The 22,526-nt window shown below is 33.6% G+C and overlaps 1 protein-coding gene across 3 annotated transcripts in view; it reads right to left on the minus strand.

Moving 5' to 3' along the window:
* LOC306857312 (zinc transporter ZIP11-like) overlaps positions 1-22,526 on the minus strand; it is a 110,825-nt gene that overhangs the window by 44,346 nt on the left and 43,953 nt on the right. For 2 of the 3 annotated variants that reach the window (XM_079397203.1, XM_079397204.1), the window contains exon 5: positions 8,150-8,291. In XM_079397203.1, coding sequence (XP_079253329.1) covers positions 8,150-8,291 — 142 coding nt within the window. The remainder of the gene's footprint in view (positions 1-8,149; positions 8,292-22,526) is intronic. The other variant, XM_079397205.1, reaches the window with a different exon arrangement.

Raw genomic sequence — 22,526 nt, forward strand, 5'->3', positions numbered from 1 at the left:
ATCATATGATATCATAAATTTGTTTACAAATGCTTTCCTTTTTTTTTTTGAAAACGTGTGTTTACAGAGGAGTTATGATAAACCATTCCTATTAAATATGACTAATTACTAATAAATATTTAATAAATAATAAATTAATGATAAAAAGCATTACTGGTAATGGTATCAATATTAGCATTATAGGTCTTTTAAGTTCTCTGTATCAGAAGAAAAATATTACAATTATTTTTATTAAATTAATGTTATACATTTTTTTAATCTTCAAATTTACTATTAAAATTATTCTATTTTATACATTTATAATAATTATTAATATTAACATGATTAACTAAAATAATCAAAAATTAATTACAATAACACTAAAACAAACACCAAAATTACAAAAACGTTTAAATTAAAATGATAACAATATACAAATCTAATTCCGAATATTAACAATTAATATAAAAACATCAATGATACTAAAATTATACTGATAAATATCTCATTTATACACCTATAAAAGAAAATCTGCTGTGATGTTTGTTCAAATTAAAATGATAACAGAATATAAAAATCAAATTCCGATTTTTATTAGAATTTTTTTCTTTTGTGCCATTTGGTAAATCGCACACAAATGAACCACATCAACTTAGATTTGATAACATGCATAACTGGGAATTCATCTCTCATCATCAGGGGCTTATGATAAGACAATCATAATACCTCAATAATTGCACAAATTGATTACTCAAGATCTGGCATCTCAATTTAATTAAAAATACAAGAGACCCTTATTAAAAATATTATTGGTAATGCTGGAATTGTTTCCTGTACTCTCTGTGAAAGGACTACTTATGGCCACAGACACAGAATCACATTGTTAGGTTAGGTTAACTTTATTTGTCTCCCGTAGGAGAACGTTGTACGGCTGTAACAGCTGCTCTCCGTCAGAGACAGAGAAACACACGGGACAAGCTGGGCTGTTAGGGTTAGGGTTAGGGACCTAACCCAGTCACGTGGGTGATGAAACACTGCCATGGCCATCACAACCACACAGACCATTCACATTTATACACTTTTGGTCAAACAATTGTTTTGAAACAAAGAGGATTTCAAAGGGAAACTATCAACTCCATGAGCAAATTTCAGTGCCAGAATTTGAAGCTCAAAAACTTATCCTTAAAGCTTGGCATCGACTCGAAAGTGTTAAATCTAAGCATAGAAAATCTGACTACATGGTTAAACTGCTAATGCAAGAAAAGAAAGAAGGTTGTGATATTCTTCATGAAGGATTTAGATGAGGGAATCTATACTTGTGTGAATGACACTGTGCACCTTCTACATGTGTTATTATTTAAAAGCTGCTTGTGATGTGCTTTGGTTCATCATGTGACTTTCGCATCACGACCTGCATTTGGTGGTTATTACTGTATTTCAAAGGTACAAATCAGATTTCAGTACTTTAATAGGTTGGTATATTAACAATATATCAGTTAATTAAATTATGGTATTTAACTGTAAATTTAAGTTAAAACCGTAAAAACCTAAAATGTTGTTACCGTATTTTTTACGGTAGAATTGCGGCAACCACAGCTGCCGTTTTTTTACCGCAAATTTTTCTTTACGGTGTACTCTGAACTCGACCCTAAACCTACCCAATAGTGTTACCAAAGGCAAACGTGAGATAAAAACATTACATTTAGTTACTTAGCAGACACTTTTATCCAAATCAACTTACAAATGAGGACAATGGAAGCAATAAAATCAACAAAAGAGCAATAATATGCAAGCGCTATAACAAGTCTCCGTTAGATTAACGCAGTACACGTAGCAAATCACATTTGAAAAAAAACCCCAAAAAAAACACATTTGCTGGCCTGTTTCATAAAACAAGTTTACCAAATAGGCCAGGCTTATATGAGTTAGTCTGACTCACTGTCAAAGGATTTGGTTCCATAAAGCAACTTTAACAAAGATCAACCTCAGTCACTGTGGCTACTTGCTGGAAAGCTAACCTGGTTCAGGCTAAACTGAGCTCGCTGACCAATAGGAATGCAGTATTACGACTGACTCTCTCACATACTATCATAGCCATGCAGCCTTTCTCTCTGGTTTTATAACAGCTGTACCTCATATAGTTAGAACAGATAGCATTAGAACATTACAATCTAACATTGCTGTTTAAAGCATTAACAATCACTAAAGGCTGAAAGAATAAGCGTGCATAAAATTAGTTAGATTGTGTGAACTTACATTGTCGTTTTTTATCAACTCCTTTCTCTTTCCTTTCTCTGCATGAGAGTTTATAATGTGGAGTATTTGCCGTTTATTCTCCTGCTGCAGTTTTTTGTGAAATCCCTTCGGCCCCCGAGGCTCCTGCTTGTTATATGAGATAGTATTTGAAGGTGAAGATGGAGGCGGAGCTCATCAGCCGAGCTTTTGCCAGGAAACACAGCAGGCCTCCATAGACAGGCATTATCGCTCATTCTCTCCTCCATCACAGAGGCTTTCAGCAGCAGAATATAAGCAGCGTGCGCTGAGCCCATCCTAACTTGGCTGCATCTTTAACATTACAGCAGCAGCAGTGCTTCGGCAGACTGTTTGGAAACACACACAGTCGTCATGAATGCTGCAAGGTGAGACCGAACGAGGCGCCATGTAGAACGTGTGTTGCTGGATGAACCTGGAACACTTTTCCTGGCACACAAACATAGTGTTGAATAACTCCAGGCATAACCTAAAATCTGATCGATTGATGATAACGTGTATATTAGGGATGGGAAGATTCCCCGATTCGCTCGGTGCATCAGCAAAAAAAGTTAATGCGATGCATCGGTTTAAAAAGTGTGCATGGAGTACAAGTTGGCATTTGTATCACGATGCATCGTTTCGAACATATTCGGTAAAAAGCGATTTATTTATATATAGTTACTAGTGGATGCGCTACACTTTTATTGTTTAGATTAGAAAGTGACCAGTAATCTGTGAACAATAGTTTATATGTAGATTGATTTCTCCTCTCTAAACTGTGTCTCAAGCGCTTTCTCTCATCACCGCTGCGCGTGAATACGATCCGAGGAAAAGAAGGGATTAAAGTCCAAAACCTGACTTGAAATCACCAACAAATCAACCGGGGCTAAAGTGAAAAGATGGATCTCAAAATCATACAGTCACTGCTAGAAAGGGTTCAAATATGCAAAAGATGCTGGAAAACTGAAGAATCTGCAGGACATGGAGGATTTTTCTGAAGAACAGAGCTCAGTTTAACTGTTCAGAACAAACAAGGGACTCATGAACAACCATCACAAAACAAAACAACAGTCGTAGATCATCCAGGTACCCACACACAGTATTAAAAACCATTTTAATAATTTCAGCTATTTTTTTTAGTCTTGTGGACTAAATGTAAACACATTTGATGTCAAATATCTTACTCAGGACAGTACTAAATAAAAAGTAACATGCATTTTGTATGATCTCTCTTATTTTGTTAAAATCACTCACATTTACTGCAAGGGGTTCACAAACTTTCAAGCAGCACTGTATATAACATTTATATATGTATATACTATATTTGATTATTATTAATGCATTTGCTTGTCTTATTTCTGCTAGGAAATTTGTATTCCTCCTATTGAAAATAGTCGAATAGATGTATCAAATTTTTAATAAATAAACTATGTCTTTTAAATAAACATTTAAAAGTAGCATATTCATATTCTTATATTTTTATGCATTTGCTGAATGCTTTATTTGCCATTCAACATTTTTTTAAATGTAACTGGACAACTCATCACATGGGAAAAGTCACAGCAAACTTTTGCCTAAAGCACATGACAAGGCAAATGTTGCTTTTATCCCCCAGACATTATAGTAAGTGAAACTACATGCATGCATCAGATTTCTAAGTGCAGATAAAGCACAGTGTGTGTCAGTCGTGCTCGCAGGGCCCCTCCAGCACTGAACATCCCCACTGTCTCATAGCAAACTCAGCTCACGCATGTGAATCAACTGCTGGAACAAGACAACTGTGCAGTGCTGAGAAACACGGGCCACAACTAAACCTGCAATACTTTCCACAAAAAATGCATGCATTTGCATTGGTTTTATCTTTATGTGATGCAAAAAATGGCAAACTGACATCTTCACTTATACACCCCACATTTCTCTCTCTAGTTCTGATTGTGTCTGATAGATGCTGTGTACAGTGATGGCAGGAAAGGAAAAACACCCAAAGGAAATCACATAATACAGAGCAGTTATGATAACACTTTCTATGAAGCCTCTATATGAAAATACATTATAAAGGTATTACTAAAGCAACCAGAATGCATTTTAAATAACTGTAATCACAGTTATAATAAATTATATTTCATTCCTGTTTTTGGTAAACAGTAAACAAAAATTGCTTGTTTAGAAAAGACTAAATGGTCTTTAAAATAGTCATGCATGCAATATGTATCTATATATCTATCTTGTATAGTGCAATAATAAGTAAATACAGTATTACATACATTTCTCCCACTAGATGCCACTGATCTGGCTTTAATGCATTGGATTTTAAAAATTAATTTAGCTGCTTAGGTTTAAATTAAATACTGTATTGACTGAAAATATAATGAAATCCTTTCAAAATATAGACCATTAGAATGAATATTAATAGTATTACTAATTATTTGAATTTAAATTATAGTTAATTGTGTGTGTGTGTGTGTGTGTGTGTGTGTGTGTGTGTGTGTGTGTGTGTGTGTGTGTGTGTGTGTGTGTGTGTGTGTGTGTGTGAGATGAGGTATTTTGAATACCTTTATAAAACACTGCATATATAGGCTTCATGGAAACTGTTAGCTGATTTATTCCTGTCTGAGATCATTCAAGCAGAACAGATTTGAGAGAAAGCAGTCAATCACGCTCTTGCAACAGCAGCACAGGAGTAAGCAGAAGATAAGAAATCTCTGTCAGATGCTTAGCTTTCCCTCGGACCCTGTGTGTGATCGTGTGCAAACACAGGATGTTTTCAAAGCTGAGGGTGAATTTACAAGCAGTCTTAGCCAACAGATAATGAACAGCACACAAACTAAAACTAAAATTATAGTGTAAGAATGACAACATATCGACGTGTTCAAGTCTACTAATAATACAATTATAATCAAAAAACACTTTTTAAAGGAGTATTTACCAGAAATATTATTTACCAGAATTTATTTAGGATTAAACCATTAAATGATCTAATCCTTGTTTAATATTGACCAAACACCATTTAATTCAAATATCCACTTATTATTTAATATTTGGCCATTTCTTTAGGACAGAAATGCCATAGCCGCTGTAATTATATCGGTTTAGACATTAATGTCTGTGTGTTGAGTTATTTTGAGGGGACAGCAAATTTACACTGTTATACAAGCTGTACACTCACTACTTTACATTGTAGCAAAGTGTCATTTCTTCAGTGTTGTCCCATGAAAAGATATAAAATATTTACAAAAATGTGAGGGGTGTACTCACTTCTGTGAGATATTGTATGTATGTGTGTGTATATATATATATATAAATACATACATGTATAGACACACACACACACACACACACACATATATATTTATATATTTATTTACGAGATAACTACTGCAAACTGTCATCTTTGTATTTGTGTTGTTGTCTGTACATCTGATACAAGTAAAGTTTGAATGGTTGAGTTGAACTAAAATAAATAAATAAATACTATTTACTAATTTGTTTACTTTAACCAAATTAATTAACCAAAATTAATTAATAAAATACATTAATGATTTAAATGTAATTATAATTTTTTTTTGTTCTCAAGGCCACAGAAATACAGCTATGTTATATATATATATATATATATATATATATATATATATATATATATATATATATAAAGAGAGTGTATCAAATCCATGTTAAACTACACTTCTTTGGGAAAATTGCCGATATTAAAATAAAAATGCTTTTAATCTTAATAGGTTGAGTTAAGTTTCTGCTGGGATATTCATAAAATATTTATATAAAAAAATATTATATATATATATATATATATATATATATATATATATATATACTGTATATTTATAAAAAAACAGAAAAGCTTGATATTATACATATCAGCCAGGGTCAAGGATGAACCACAGCAGAATCATTTTCAATTCAATTGTGAAAGCAAAAAATGTATTTTCTCTGTAGTTTAGTGGGTTTATTGTCACCATATGATCTAAATGATCTGTATTAACTGTACAGAGGTGAGTTCTGTTAAACATGCAGCTAAAAAAGTCATCAAAAACCATGACAAAAAGACAAATAAAACACTGAATTAGAAGAGATTTCAGGGGGTGCACAATGCAATAAAGCTATAAAGTAATAAATAAATAAATATTTTTGTACTGTACATGAAAAAAAGTTTTAAATGTTTTATATTTACTTGTATACTATTTTTAAACACATGGCACAGTTTATTGTATTCCATTCATTTTTTTAATATAAATATTTTAAACTTGTTTACCACATATTATATTCATATAAACACACACACTAAAGCTAGATCTCCCTTGAGTTCAGTAAATGTCTGATCTGCCTGTGCTCTTTTCATGGTGTTAAATTGCAAAAGTTACACTGCAATATTTCCATAAAAAAAAACACCCTTCTGCACTTTATTCATGCCAAAGCAATTAAAAGAGACCCACCACCAGCCCTCGATAGTGCACACTACAGTTCAGAGACTTAGAGCCCGGTCCTGTCTCAGAAGAGCCTGAGGACGAGCAGATTCACAGGAAATGACAGACAGGGATCCTGGACACCGATTAAACCATCAGGGAGCGTGTAACCACCATAGGACCACAATACAGAGGAAAAACCAAGTGACAAAACCTAGTGAGCTTCATCTTTAAAAGAGCACCATTATGACACACACACAGTTAATTCACTGAAATCAAGGAATAATTCATCTGGAAATTAAAATTCTGTCATCATTCACTCTCGTGCCAAACCCCATCAGACTTTAGTTCATCTTTGAGACATTTTTTTTATATTCTCTCATCATTCTATTTTTTTTACATTTATTGAAAGTTCACATAATCACCATTTTCAAGCTTCACAAAACACTCAATAATCAAACATGCCTGAAGTCATATTTGATCTGAGAGCATTTGAGAGTAAATCCAGTTCTCAGAAGCTTTACATTACAGCAAAAACGGCATGTTGATTACTTTATAGTGCTCTTTTTATTTTTATTTTACATTATTATTTCATTTAGTTTTGTTATATTTTTTCTGCGAATTACCTTTTAATAATTGTGTAAAAATATAATGGTGTAATTCTCAATAAACTGACCCTTTGTGTTCTACACATAACATCCAACAGTAAAGATAATGTCTGGAATGAAGGCAAATGAGAGTAAATGATGGCAGAGTTTCATTTTGGGGGTAAATTCTCTCATTAATGGAATATTTATTATATATTGAATTAAATCTTCCTCACATCCAGCTGTCACTGAGACTGCAATGCATTTTTTAACTTATCAGTGTTTGGGGCAAGATTTCATCATGGCTGCATTAAATTGATCAAAAGTGACAGTAAAGACATTTATAATGTTATAGAAGATTTCTATTTCAAATAAATGCTGTTCTTTTGAACTTTCTATTCATCTGTGAATCCTGAAAATTAAAATACATCACAGTTTCCACAAACATATCATGCAGCACGTAAATCTTCAACATCTTCAGCAGTAAATCAGTATATTAGAATGATTTCTGAAGATCATGTGACACTGAAGACTGCAGTAATGATGCTGAAAAATCAGCTTTGATCACAGAAATAAATTACAGTTTAACACATATTCACATAGAAAATAGCTATTTTAAATTCTAATAATATTTCACAATTTTTACAGCATTTTTGATCAAATAAATGCAGCCTCAGTGATCAGAAGAGACAGTTTTTTCAAAAACATGACAAACTTCTGACTGTGTGTATATATAATTTGATACATCACAAGTGCCAATAATGCCTAAAATAGTTTATGCGACACTAGGTTTCAAGACAGAAGGAAAAAAGTCAGATTAAGAGCCAGGAGGGACCCCGAGAGAGCCATCAGTGCAGCTGTGTGATTGGCAGCTCTAGAGAGCAGACTGTGGGTTGGTGAAGAAGAGCTTGCCTGAGTGAACTCCTGCTCTACCTATCCTGATGGACAGCTCCTCCTCCTCCGACAGGCCGGCCATCGAGCTCTTCTTCTTCTCTTTGGCCAGTTTGGCATCAGACGGCAGCGCCGGAGCCACATGAGGGTCCATCCCGATACCCTGCGGAAAACAACCCACATAGACCGATATAAACACACTAAACCAAGGGATGCAACTGAAAAGATCTCAATTCAGATTTCAATGGTTTGCCAGTCAAATAATATGTATGTATTATTCATTCATTCATTCACTTAAGTAACAATCATTTATTTACTGATACTTATCCACTTATTTACTATTTAGTTTAGTATTGTTTGATGTTCATACTTACATGAATAGTTAATTATTAGATTGATTTATTCATTTATTTTTAGTAAATAAATGAATAAATAATGATAATTTGTTACTTAATGACTTAATTTATTTCCTGAAATTAATTCATATAGTAATGTATTTTAGTATTGTTTTGAAGTTCACACATGGCTACTTGAATAAAGAAAAAATTATAATTCTATACATTTATATTTATTTTAAATGTACTTGTTCACTTAAAGTAACAGTAATTTATTTAGTGAAATAAGTTCATAAATGAATCCATTTATTTTAGTATTGTTTTGATGATCACACATGGTTAAAGAAATTAATGAAAAAATAAACACTATTTATTTATCTACTTAAAGTAACTAATTTGTTTATAGAAAAATTAATACATGCTTTTAAAACTGTTTCATGCAGAGTTAATAAACAAACAATCAAATAAATAAATAGTAATAATAAATAAATAAAAACCACTTGAGATAGTCACCACTGATAATCAGCTATTACTAAATATGATGTAGAAACGTTAATTTTCTGTGAAGCTACTTTGCAACGATTTGCAGGGTGAAAAGCGCTATACAAATAAACTTGAATTGAATGGTTGAATCTGACCAATCAGAATCAAGTATTCCAGAGAGCCATTTAATAACAGAAACCCATCAACTGAGCCGCTGCATTTACATTATTATCTTTAATAAAGCTCACATCTGCTGCATCACACACAGTGAAAACCTTTAAAAGCCTCACAGCTTGTGTTTGTCATTTATAAACATTATTAAAGACACAGTCTGACACGACTGGTCTAGACGTCACCCAAGAAAATATTTACCTACACAAACCAAATGCCACTGGGCTTCAGACACTGAATATAGTTGTCCTTCTTTAAAAAAAACATTAGCTTTTGAAAACACAAGCACGGTGAAATTGCACACATCCATTTCAGAGCTGCCATTAATAACGTTCCTCGGGCTGTTGCATTCACTCAGAATAAGCAAACACACACAGACAGAGAGACATTACCACAGGCTGAAATCCATTACAAAACTAAAATACAGCTGAATAATGTGTGACAGGCTAATACATGTTTACTGGGTTCATTTACAACAAACCTTTGATTATGAAAATCTAATGAATTATATAATTACTCCTCACAGATGATTGAGGATGGTTTTAGTGGCACAGATGCTGCATGATTCTACTCTGCAAACATTATAAACTCATATCGCTGCTGAACTTCACGTGACTTCACTGAATGTTGAACAATACTACTCTTGAGTCAAATTCCCCTCAAAGCAAACAGGCATAATAGCATCATCTTCTGTTCAGTCGGATGCATGTGGAGAGCAGAAAGAGCGTCAAACGGCACACTTTTATCTTCCATTAGAGCCGATGGAGGTACTGTTTCACTGATTGTTTGCTCTTTATGTCTAAGAGTTTAAATCACCTAAAAGCATCTGGTTATCTGCTCACTCAGACCTGGTCAGGCTGACCTCAGGCTGGATTTAGAGCGGTTTCAGACACTTTACCACCGGACCGGTCAGAACGGGAACCGCTGACAGCAGCTTGGCATTAGTTTAAACCAATAAGACCAGCTTAAACCAGCAAAAACAAATAGTAACATTTTATTTCTTAACTTTAGTAACTGTAATTCATTGAAATAAATTCATTTATTTTAATATTGTTTTGATCTGCATACTGTACAACATCACTGTGTGCAGATTTTAAACACTTCTGCACTAAATGAGGAGAAACAACTGAAAAGATGTCTATTATGCTTTGCCAGTCAAATAATATGTACGTACTGATTGACTGACTTCATTCCCTTAAGTAACCATCATTTTTTTATTGAAATAAATTAGTTTAAATTGAATTAAATATATTTATTTTGGTATTGTTTGATGTTCATACACACTCATATGAACAAATAAATACTGTTAACTTAAGTATTAAATTAATTTACTCATTTGTTTTTAATAAATAAATAAATAATACATTTATTAAAGTAACAATATTTTAAATAAATAAACAAATAAATGATTTAATGTAGTAATTGTCAGTTCCTGTTTTGCTCCCCATGCCCTAGTTTCTCCCTCGTGTTTCCTTATGCCCATATTTAGTAATCTTCCTGTCCTCATTACAGTTCATTATGTTCATTTGGTTCCACCTGTGTTTGATTGATTAATTATCTAGTATTTAAACCCAGTGTTTCCCAGTGTCTGGTGTCCGATGTTAAATGTCTTCCAGTGCTCCTATGTTTGTATGCTCTATGGTTTCTTTATTAAAGTCTGTTAATTCTTTGTTTATTCCCCGTCCCTCGCTCCCGTTGAAGTGTGACAGTAATTGATTACTATATTATTTAATGTTACTACCATGCTATTATATTTATTTATTACTTATTTATTTCTGAAAGATCGTGTGACACTGAAGACTGGAGTAATGATGCTGAAAATGCAGCTTTGCTTTACAGGAATAAATTATATTTTAAAGTAGCTATATTAAAATAGAAAACTTATGTTAAATTGCAATAATATTTCACAAAATTACATATTTTTGATCAAATAAATGAGCATAAAAACTCCTTTGAAAAAAAATCTCATTGATCCCAAACGTGCGTATGTGTGTGTTTTAAAATTTTTAATATATTCAAAATAATCATACACATATTTTATTATTACTTTCATATTTCTCCCGCATTTCCATTATCTCAATTATCTGTTTACTTTTCCTTGATCTGTCAACAACCTCGGATACGAAGATAATATTCACATGCAGTCATATATTTATTATAAATACTGATATATATATATACGGCCTGAAGATGCTCACGTCACCTTGCACTCGCCAAAGAAATCAATAACGGCTCTTGCAGGCAATCTGGGAAATAGTTTCCATCAACTAAACTAAAAAGCGTTTCATCTCTAAAATGTATAATGAAGGAAATGCCAGTCACAACCACAGGTGAAAAATATCAGAAATTCACTAAAAGCAAAGTTCTGCATTAAACACGAGCATTGAAGAGCTTTACACAGAATAATCACTATAACCCAAACACACCAGGTGTTCAGTGTGCAGAAAAGAACAATTCATGGCTTTTACAAAGTTTAAAGTTCAAAATATGGGAACATTCCTCTGACTGACACAGAAAAATATATGCAGTCCAATCATGCATCAACCAACATATAATCAGTCGCCTCAGTGCAGATCATCGGTGAGCTTTTGGCTCGTGGGACGAATGTTTGTGCAAATGCTTCAAATCAATTCAACAGATGAGATCAGAAGCATCTGTATTTAAAGTTATATCAGCAAGTTATCATCCGAGATTGATGGCGAAGTGTCATTTTTTCAATGAAATACTTTGATATACAAAGAAAATTTAAGAAACGCTTCACACAGTCTCAGTAGAGAAGAAAGTGTGTGACCTCCAGCAGAACGTCACTGCTCCTTATTCCAGATGAAACATGACTGTAAACATCGACGTGTGTGTCTTAGAGAAGTGCCAGTGTGCAAGCTATTAACCTCTTTCACTTCAGAGACGAGATCGAGACAATCTCATCTGCTCAGACCCTCCAAACAAACACACACACACACAGATGAAGGGAGCGAGACGGTGGGAACATTATACTGTTTTACTACAGATATGATATCAGTCTATGCATGAACACACAAAGCACCCGAGCAAGAGAAGCACAAGTGTGTGATTGTGTTTTAGGTTTATTTAACTCCACAAACACATCACTGCAGTTGTTCAGCTGGTGCAACATGCCCAGAATATACTACCATTCAAAACTTTGGGTAATGTTTTTTTTGTTTTTTTTATAAGAAATTAATACTTTTATTCAGACATGATGCATTAAATTGTTCAAGAGTGATCAGTAAAAAGCATAAATAAGAGGTAAAAATAACATTTATTAAAAACTGAGCACCAATAATAATAAAAAAGGCAGCAAATCAGCATATTAGAAGGATTTCTGAAGATCATGTGACACTGAAGACTGGATGCTGAAAATTCAGCTTTGACCACAGCAATAAATTACTTTAGATATTCAGATAGAAAAATGCTGTTTTGAATAGTGCAAATATTTCAAAATATTAATCTTTCTAAAAAAACGTAATTATAGTGTATCCTAGCACATAAATGACAAACGACAATTCTGATTGCAGAGGGTGTTTAAACCGTCAAATTGTGGTCTGAGATCTACAAAACCCTGTTAAGTTTGTAAATGTATGCGAGACATAAGAGTCTGATTTTATACCTGCAATTTATTGCTCTTATCTAATGTCCTCACAATCTCAGGGTGTTTATGACATTACCATTGCATCGTCAAACGAAATGCACACCATGTTCTCAAACAAGATTCGTTATCGTTGAAATAACATGTTCAAGCAGTGTCCTTTCCCATGTTTCCCAAACATATCACATTTTCCTCAACTAATGCAAATATATACGTTCAATATGGTATCGACTGATATTCATGCATGCGAGGATAAAGACAAATGTCAAGTATTGTAGAGGAACACGCGTGCTTCTCTTTAAATAACAGAATGAGCGCAGTTTCATCATAGGCGGTGCGTCTGTGCATGTGTCAGTGTGCAAGAAATGCATCATGTTTGTCATCCTCTGTCCTTTGTTTGTGGGTAAGTTACGAGAGCTGACATACGCAATCAATCCAAATGAGCAAGCCGTTAGCAGGATTTATGGAGGAAGGACGCACGGGTGATATATGATCACTGACCGCTCTTATCAGCGCTCTATGCACCAGATGACACACAGCAGCTCCCAACGGGACAGTTAACACACACTCTTTGGACTACAAGATACAATCATTCTTTAAGGCATCTTATCATGTAAAAATACATTTTCATTGATCTTTTAAAATAATCGAGTTTTATATACTGTGTAAACATACTCTAACATGCACTCAGTGGCCAATAAAAGAATCACTATGATTTGTGGTTGACAAATATTATTGAATCATGTTCATAGTTAATGTGATGAACAACTGATGTACTACATCCACTAAAATCATCTTGGATATTGGTTAAAAAGCAATTGCATGCTTGAGTTACATTGTTATGACAATAGGTGGCGACAATTGGCTGCTAATGAGTCATTGAATCATTAATTCACTACTCACTAATTCATTCAGGAGCAAAACAAGTATCTGTCTTTATGATCAGTAAACAAATAAGTGACTTCTTATGAATGAGCCATTGAATCATTCACTCAGATAATCTGTTCAAAAACACTGATTCATTCGGGTACAAGTTAATCATTATAGCAGAGTCATTGAATCGTTCACTCAGATAATCTGTTCAAAAACACTGATTCATTCGGGTACAAGTTAATCATTATAGCAGAGTCATTGAATCGTTCACTCAGATAATCTGTTCAAAAACACTGATTCATTCGGGTACAAGTTAATCATTATAGCAGAGTCATTGAATCGTTCACTCAGATAATCTGTTCAAAAACACTGATTCGTTTAGGAACAGAACAGCTGACTAGCTTCATGAGAAAGTTATTAGGACAATAACTTATTTATTCAGGAACAAAACAAGTGAGTCCTTAGGAGTAAGTCATTGAATCATTCACTCAAACTGTCGATAGTTACATTTTTTGATGAAACGATGACATTTTTTCAGATCCAATCCAATCCAGAAAATTCGGAGTATCAGCCGATTCCGATCCGTTCGCTGTTTATTTTTATTTTTTTTATCAATGTAGATTTTTTATACTTCTGTGTGTTGACCTTATCATCGCTCTTGTGTGTGTTTAACACAATCTACTAATAGACAACTTAAAAATATATAACAACAAAAAAAATATATAAAAATCAATGACAAAAATACTATTATAAACTAGGTTAAGAGATAATTTAGCAGCAAAAGTTATTCTAGAAAAATCTTGAGCGCACAATTTTATAAAATCGAAACATTTAGTGAAATAACATTATTTAGTGGTGAACAAATAAAAGTGAATAAGTGTAGGACTAAATCCGGTAAAATGTTAAACATTGCTGTCTGTATTGTTGTAAAATACATGAATAAAAACAAGTAAATGTATTTATATAGAAATATAAACTATAAAATTAAAAGACATTTCTTTTAAATGAACAGCACAGTAATGAAGGCAGCAACATATGATAGATAGGAGTCCATATGTTGCTGCCTCCATTACTGTGCTATATATTAGATTATTAATAGCCTTATAGGACAGAACAAGAAACGCTATAAATAATCTTTCATTGAGCAAATGTATTATAACATGAAAAGCTCCAATACAGATGATGCTCTTGAAGCAGCACGGAGTCACAGCGTGCAGCACAGTGAAGTTCAAAGCACAAAGGAAAGAGATATTGATGCGTAGTTTATTAAATCTGTGATCATTTATTGAGCCTTTTCTTTGAACAGTTTTAAATTTCATTTACTATGTCTCGTCTCACCGATACCCGATCCACAGAAAATTACCGTATCGGAGCCGATACCGATCCTGCGTATCGACTCGATGCATCCCTAATTTTTACACCAGTAGGTGGCAACAAATGGCTGTCAATGAGCGAGTCATTGAATCATTAATTCACTAATTAATTCAGGAAACAAAACAAGTGTCTGTCTTTATGAGTGAGTCAATGAATCATTCACTCAATTTATTTGTTTGCAAAACACTCATTCATTCAGAAACGAAACAGGTTCATCTTAATGTCATTGAATCATTTATTTAACGGCTTTGTTCATTTTATTTACTGAATCACTTTATTCAACCGGAATCAATACTGTGTCTAGAATATAATATACTCAATATTAACTTTCTAACTGTTGTATAAAAGCAATTTTACTCACCAGAATATTAACTTTTTCAACACAGAATATTGACTTCAGAGGGGGAAAGTATGTAATAAACAAGTGTTGACGTGTTTCTTTTTGCTTTTTTATTTTGAGATGGTTGCAGGAAAAACTTATTTATTTTTTTCCCAAAGTAAAGAGACCACATCACTTCTATTCTCACTGTGGTGTGAAGATAGCAAGCTTAGAGAACGCCGTCAATGATTGAAAGAGCACAGCAGTAAAGTGCATGTAAGTATGAAGTGGGATTTCATAAGCTTCTGCTGATCTTCTGAAGAAAAGAGTCAGAAGATACACTTGAAAGCATGCTGTTATATGCCTTTTAAGGAACAACGGTCATCTGTTTACAGAAACACTTCATGCACTTCCATCCACTTCAATATGTGCATCCAGAGTGGCCTATAATGGAAATAAGGGTTCATCACGATGTCCTGCACCAATCAGCTCAAAGCCTCATTCATTAACTGTGCAGAATGAGATTTGCTTGAGTAGTGAGAGTCCACAGCTGGGCTCCTGAACACCGACAGATGTGCACAGGAAAATGAGCTCAGATTTGCGTGAGACTTATGAGAGCTTCAAAGAGAGAGATCCATAATATCCATAAAGAAATATCTGTTAGACACTCTCAGCCACAGATAAAAGCTAAAGGTGCTACCATACGCCTGAGTGAAAATGCTGGGTTTTTACCTCTCATATTTCTAATTCTAATTTAATGATTTTTTTTATTATTAATAATTGCTTTATAAGCATAACAATCTGACTGGTGATCATGATTTGACGGTGATCTGAGAATCCAAATGCCATTTTGGCTTTAAACTGAAGTGAATGTCACAAATTAGCCATTATTTAAATCTCTAATATATTTCTTCATTTTATTTTTTTCAAAAACTTTTTTGCCAGGTTTAAATTAGGTTTTGAATCACAGAATTTCAATTAAACCTTGAATTTCACTCCAAAAAAAATTGATACACGATCGTGTTATTATAATTTTAGAATTTTGGGATTAAATTGGTGTGAATTATACAATTTTTAAATTGTATTTATTGTTTACTTTCTTAAACTAATCCAAACATTTTTTTCTCTTCAGTTTTTAATTAGATTTTGAATCTCAGAATTTCAGTCCCACCTTTGGACGGCATTGCATTGATGGGTGAGTCTCCACAAAAAAGCACATATTTCATATCAAAAACTAAAATCAATGATGTAAAACAAATATATCCAAAAACATTTTCCGTTATTTTCAGGTTTCCATTAATGTTCAGTCGTCCAAAAATAGCTCAAATGTCACACCAAAAATAAAAAATTAAATAATTTCTCAGAGATTCAGCCAAATGGATGAACAATGAGTTGGACAAGAAAGCTCATCTGAAGTCTTTATCCATCATTGTGACACCATCATGGAGTCCTAAACTAGACAGAAAACCTTAGAAATCATCCAACAACACGAGAGCAGGAGAGAACATCATGACCCGTTCAGACGACATACAGTACGTCAGATCTTGAAGATCTCTCATCCACGAGCCTGATATTAACCTCCATCCCATCTTCTCCTTCAAGACCATCCAATCTCAATCTCGCCACATCACATTTCCAATCTCAAATTGAACATGCCGTCCATCTGATCTCATTTCCAAGACTCCTCTCAATTTCAGAAATCTATTTCAGTGTCTATTTTTGAGTTCAGCCTCTGCAGCCCCAAATGACTCAAGATACACATTTCTCAGATTTGGAAGGACTTCTAATGGATTTTGGTGACCAGAGAGACATATGACCCCGATATCATTCCTCTAATCCACACAACCGAGAATGACACACGAAACACGCAGATGAGCAGATGCATCCAATGATGATTAGGACCACCATGACCACCACTCTCCTTCAGTTCTCGTCCTCTCCCTCCACCACCTGCGGAGAGAACATGTTTTCTCTCTAACCCTGACCCAGTAAAACTCACTCCTGCAGGCCCTTCTGTCACAAACTCACTGCAATTGAAAGCCGCTGAGGAGAAATGGAATTAAATGTAAGATGCAACCTCTTCTTTTCATGATAACAGAGCTAGACACGCTGAATGCAGTTTTGAAAAAGCGGATCATTGATTCACGACATGAAAAGGCCTTTCATATTGACAATCTTAACAATCTGCATAATTAGACACCTCCTCTTACAACTCTTGCATTATTCAGATTCCCAGACTGTCGATAGTGAAGGCAGTGAAGTGTGCAAAAAAAAAAACAGCAAATGCACTTTCAGGAGTCTGTGAATGAAAACATACCACCATGTCAACAAAATTAGTTTTCATCACTCAGGAGAATTAATTAATCACTTTCCGAAATATACACTGTAAAAAATGATCGTGATTTAACGGTAAAAAACTGTGAAAATGCTACGGTAAAAACCTGTTACATGGTTAACGGAAACTTCCTGTAAAATTTACAGGGAAAAACCGTAAACTGATGTTCCCAGAATTCCCTGCGTTCCATTTCAAATTCTGTTTGAATTTGACGTTTTTTCTTTGAAATAACTATGTTTCTTAGTTTTTTCTTATCAGTTATGTTTATTAGGGTTGTATGTTACATCTAATGTTGTTAAATTAATGTTTATAGTATATTTCATTTTAAGGAGTCTCACCATGATGGTGTTTAGTGCTTGTGTGAATGACACTGTGCACCTTCTGTAAATGCTATTGTTTAAAAGTTGCTTGTGATGGGCTTTGGCTCATCATGTGACTTTCTCATCATCACCTGCATTTGATGGTTATCAGTGTATTTCAAAAGAACAAAACAGATTTCAGTACTTTAATAGGTTGGTAAATTAAGATTATATCAGTAAAAGAAATTACGGTATTTAACTGTAAATTTAAGTTAAAACCGTAAAACCTAAAACGTTGCTACTGTATTTTATACGGTAGAATTCTGGCAACTACAGCTGCCAGTTTTTTACCGTAAATTTGACAGATTTGTTTTACAGTGTGGGCATAGGGAACTGGGTTCATTTTTTGCAGAAATAAAAACTACATGTAAAATACATCTTTTATAGTTTTTATCAAATTATTTATTTTTTTAATTATGTCAAATAATATATAAAATATTCTGTGTAAATGTATTTATCTATTTTAAAAAGATGCAACAAATATTCTATGCAAATTCATAAATTGACCATTTAATAATGTCAAATAAATCCAATAATTACAGTCACGGAATATACAGGCCTACATTTTTAATTGAAAAGACATCATAATATCAAAAAACTGTCAATTTATATGAAACGATTTCACTGAAGTAGCCTAATTCTGTAATCCTATTTATTTATTACTTACTCACCATACTAAACTATGAATTCAGATTTAATAATGCCACTCAATTAACATAAATTATGTTGAGTTATATGTTTAAATGTAAGGAATTATTAAATAAAAATTTAATGAATTTGAATTTATTAAGCTAAGTAATAACTATTATTATTTAACACTTATTCAACAAGAAATTGCTTTATTAAACACACCAACATGCCACTGGGTCTCTTTCTTGAAAGTTAGATTAAATTAAACATTAATAATTATTTTAAATAAACCATCTGTTATTATAAAGGTCTAACAATAACAATACATTAGATAACCTCAAAACCTTTCAGATAAAAGGTCAAGACTAATAAAAGAGTTGAACGCATGTGCTGAGATGAGATGCAGTGACATCTAAAGGAAAATTAAAGGTCAAAAGGAGCACCGTTCCTCATCTTACACTGCTAGGACGACGTTAAAGATAGATGCAATATGTGCAATTCCCATAAACCTAGATGCTCTTTCTGCCTGACCTTTGCACATTAAGATGGTCATAAGTGTACAAATCAAAGCAGCAGCTGCCAAAGTGCTTCAAAAACCAACCACATCTCAAGAGGAATCTGTGTCACTGGAGAAACCTTCTCTGACGGACTCCTCAACACAAAGTACATGCTATCACTTTACAATAGAGAGGTGGAAACTGGGGTCATTTAGAGGTACTGTATGAGAAAGAGAGAGCAGCTGAGCTCAGATGGACATCTTGTTCAAAACCTTCAAAAAGAAAAAGGAAACACGGCCACAAAGCCAATGGTACAGCAGGTATTAAACAGCACAGAAGCAACCGTTCAAGCAGCTTCGTGACGCATTGTTTTCTGCTGTTTATATGCGTCTATGGTGCCATTTTTATGGTAATATATTCAGGAAGGCCAGCACTGCTTTGTGAATCATCTGTCTGTACAACAGCTGCTTGAAAAGCGCTGACCGAGGGTCCTGGCAGAGGCTCTGCTCACCACAATGTTATTGAGCAACCAATCAAAAGACAAAAATAATAATAAAGACAGACAATTATGGGATTCGGACCAGATCAAGCCCCACAGCAACACTGATTCAAACAGTTTCCTGACAATTATGTAAATATGCAAATATATGCACCTGAGAACTAAACAAACAGGATCCAATCATTTTCACTGCTGCTACATCAAGCTCTTTTGTCCACTTATATCAATATACTGTATAGAATGATGTAATGCAGTTAATTAAATAAAATATCTCAAATTTAAAAAAAAAAAAGAAAATTAAATTTGTTTAATTAGAAAATTATTAAAATACAAATTAATGAAATTATATATTATACCGTAATTAATTAGATTATAACTATATAATTAAAATTGCAAAAATGTGTGTGGTCTATTTATATAAAACTTAATATAGGATATTTTATATTGTATTAATTATTATTATTATTAATTATTTTAAATAATCTATATTTTTAAATAATTTAAATATTATAATTTATGTATATATATATAATTTATATTTACTTAATTTATTAATTTAGATTCAATATAAATTATAATAACTGAAATTAGTAATCTAATCAAATTATATTTAGTTGTAATATTTCCTAATATAAAATATTTAAATTATATACATTAACATATACATTATAAACATTTATATACATTTACATATATAGGGTCATTTAGCAGATGTTTTTATCCAAAGCGACTTACAAACGAGGACAACAAAAGCAATCAAAATCAACAAAAGAGCAATAATATGCAAGTGCTATAACAAGTCTCAGTTAGCTTAACGCAGTACACATAGCAAGGGTTTTTTTTTATTATATAATAATTAAAAAGAAAACAGAATAGAAAAAGAATAGAGCAAGCTAGTGTTAGAGGCCTTTTTTGCTCTTGTTAATTGTATAATAAATAAAAAGAAAACAAACAGATAGAATACAAAAAGATTAGAGAAGCTAGTGTTAGTTTTTTTGTTTTGTTTTTTAGAAACCAAGCAGTTATTATATTAATAGAGTGCAAGTCTAAAAGGGGCAAGTTTTTTTTTTTTTTAAGAACATAATTAGAATAGAGAGTGCTAGAGTTAGAGGGTCAAATAAAGATGGAAGAGATTAGTTTTTAGCCAATTCTTGAAGATGCCTCTTTGGGATGGCACAATAAAGTGATGTTCACTTGCAGAACGCAAGCTTCTAGAGGCACATAAGTCTGAGTTAATGAATTTAGGTAAATGGGTGCAGAGCCAGTGGTGGTTTTGTACGTAAACATTAATGCCTTGAATTAGCTATTGGTAGCCAGAGCAAAGGGCCTGAGCTTCTTGATGTTGAATAAAGCAAATCTGCAGGACTGGGCAGTTTTAGCATCGTGGTCTGAGAAAGTGAGATGATCAATCAATCATAACTCCAAGGTTTCTGGCTGTCTTTGAAGGAGTTATGGTTGATGAGCCTAACTGGAAGGTGAAATTGTGATGAAACGATGGGTTTGATGGAACCACAAGCAGTTCTGTCTTGGCAAGGTTGAGTTGAAGGTGAAGGTCCTTCGTCAAGCAAGAAATGTCTGTTGGACAAGCTGAGATGCGAGCAGCCATCGTCGGATCATCAGGATGGAATGAGAGGTAGAGTTGAGTGTCATCAGCATAGCAGTGATATGAAAAGCCATGTTTCTGAATGACAGAACCTAATGATGCCATGTAGACAGAGAAGAGAAGTGGTCCAAGAACTGAGCCCTGAGGCACCCCAGTAGTTAGATGTTGTGACTTGGACACTTCACCTCTCCAAGACACCTTGAAGGACCTATCTGTGAGGTAAGAGTCAAACCATTGGAGTGTGGTTCCTGAGATGCCCTTCGCCAATAGGGTTGACAGGAGGATCTGGTGGTTAATCGTGTCAAAAACAGCAGACAGATCCAGCAAGATAAGTATGGAAAATTTGGAATCCGCTCTTGCCAATGTATACACATATATCTCTCAGAGATGGGCACTCGAGTTAATGACTCGGACTCGCATTTTTATAGACTTCAGACTTGACTCAGACTCGACCTGAAATGACTCTAGACTTGACTCGAGGAAAAGGAATCGTGAATATTTTAAAAGCAACTTGAGTCTTTTATCCTTAAATACTTTTATAACTGATATTCAAAAGGTGGACCACACCCCGGCATCCATCCAGACCGCACCTTTTTAAATGAGCAGCACATCAAAACAGCGGAGCGGATCACATAACAAGCGCTCAGGGTCATTTATGGTACATATCTTTCAGTGCTATATCCTCTAGTATTTTTATCTGAAGCCAAACGCGCTTTATTCAAGCCCTTTCAGCTCTGTGCACTTTCTCTCTCTATCTTCGGGCACGCGCCGACGTGGATGACACGGTTATTTGAACAACAACAGAAATACGGTGAGCAGCAAAATTATAGATTACTTTCACTAAAACACAGCAGAAAAAAACAATGCTGCAAATATAGTTATTTTTCTTACTATATTTATCTATCTATAACCTATGACTCTGACTGTTCAAACCAGATATGGCAAAACGTTTCTGATCTACATTTAGCATTATTAATCTGTAGGCTAAGAACATTTCAAAAGAATCATGTAATTATTATAATTGGGAAAATTGTTGTAAGATGGCCAGGATAGAACTTAAACTTTGAAAGTGCTAGTTATCTTTCTTTTCTGGTCAAGATGAGAACGTTTTGATTATTGTAGCTACATTGTTTTTAGTAGATAATGCTTTTAAGTAAAATATTAAAATAGTATAGTTTTCAGGAGGAAAACCACGAATAGTATTTTTTCTGTCACATGGCCTCGCATGTATCTAAATGTATAAATACAAATACATGTAAAAATGTACTTCAATTTATTTATTTAATTTTTTGTTTTTGTCCGGACCTCTGCTTGGA

Source organism: Barbus barbus (assembly GCF_936440315.1).
Source record: "Barbus barbus genome assembly, chromosome: 38".
NCBI classification, from domain to species: domain Eukaryota; kingdom Metazoa; phylum Chordata; class Actinopteri; order Cypriniformes; family Cyprinidae; genus Barbus; species Barbus barbus.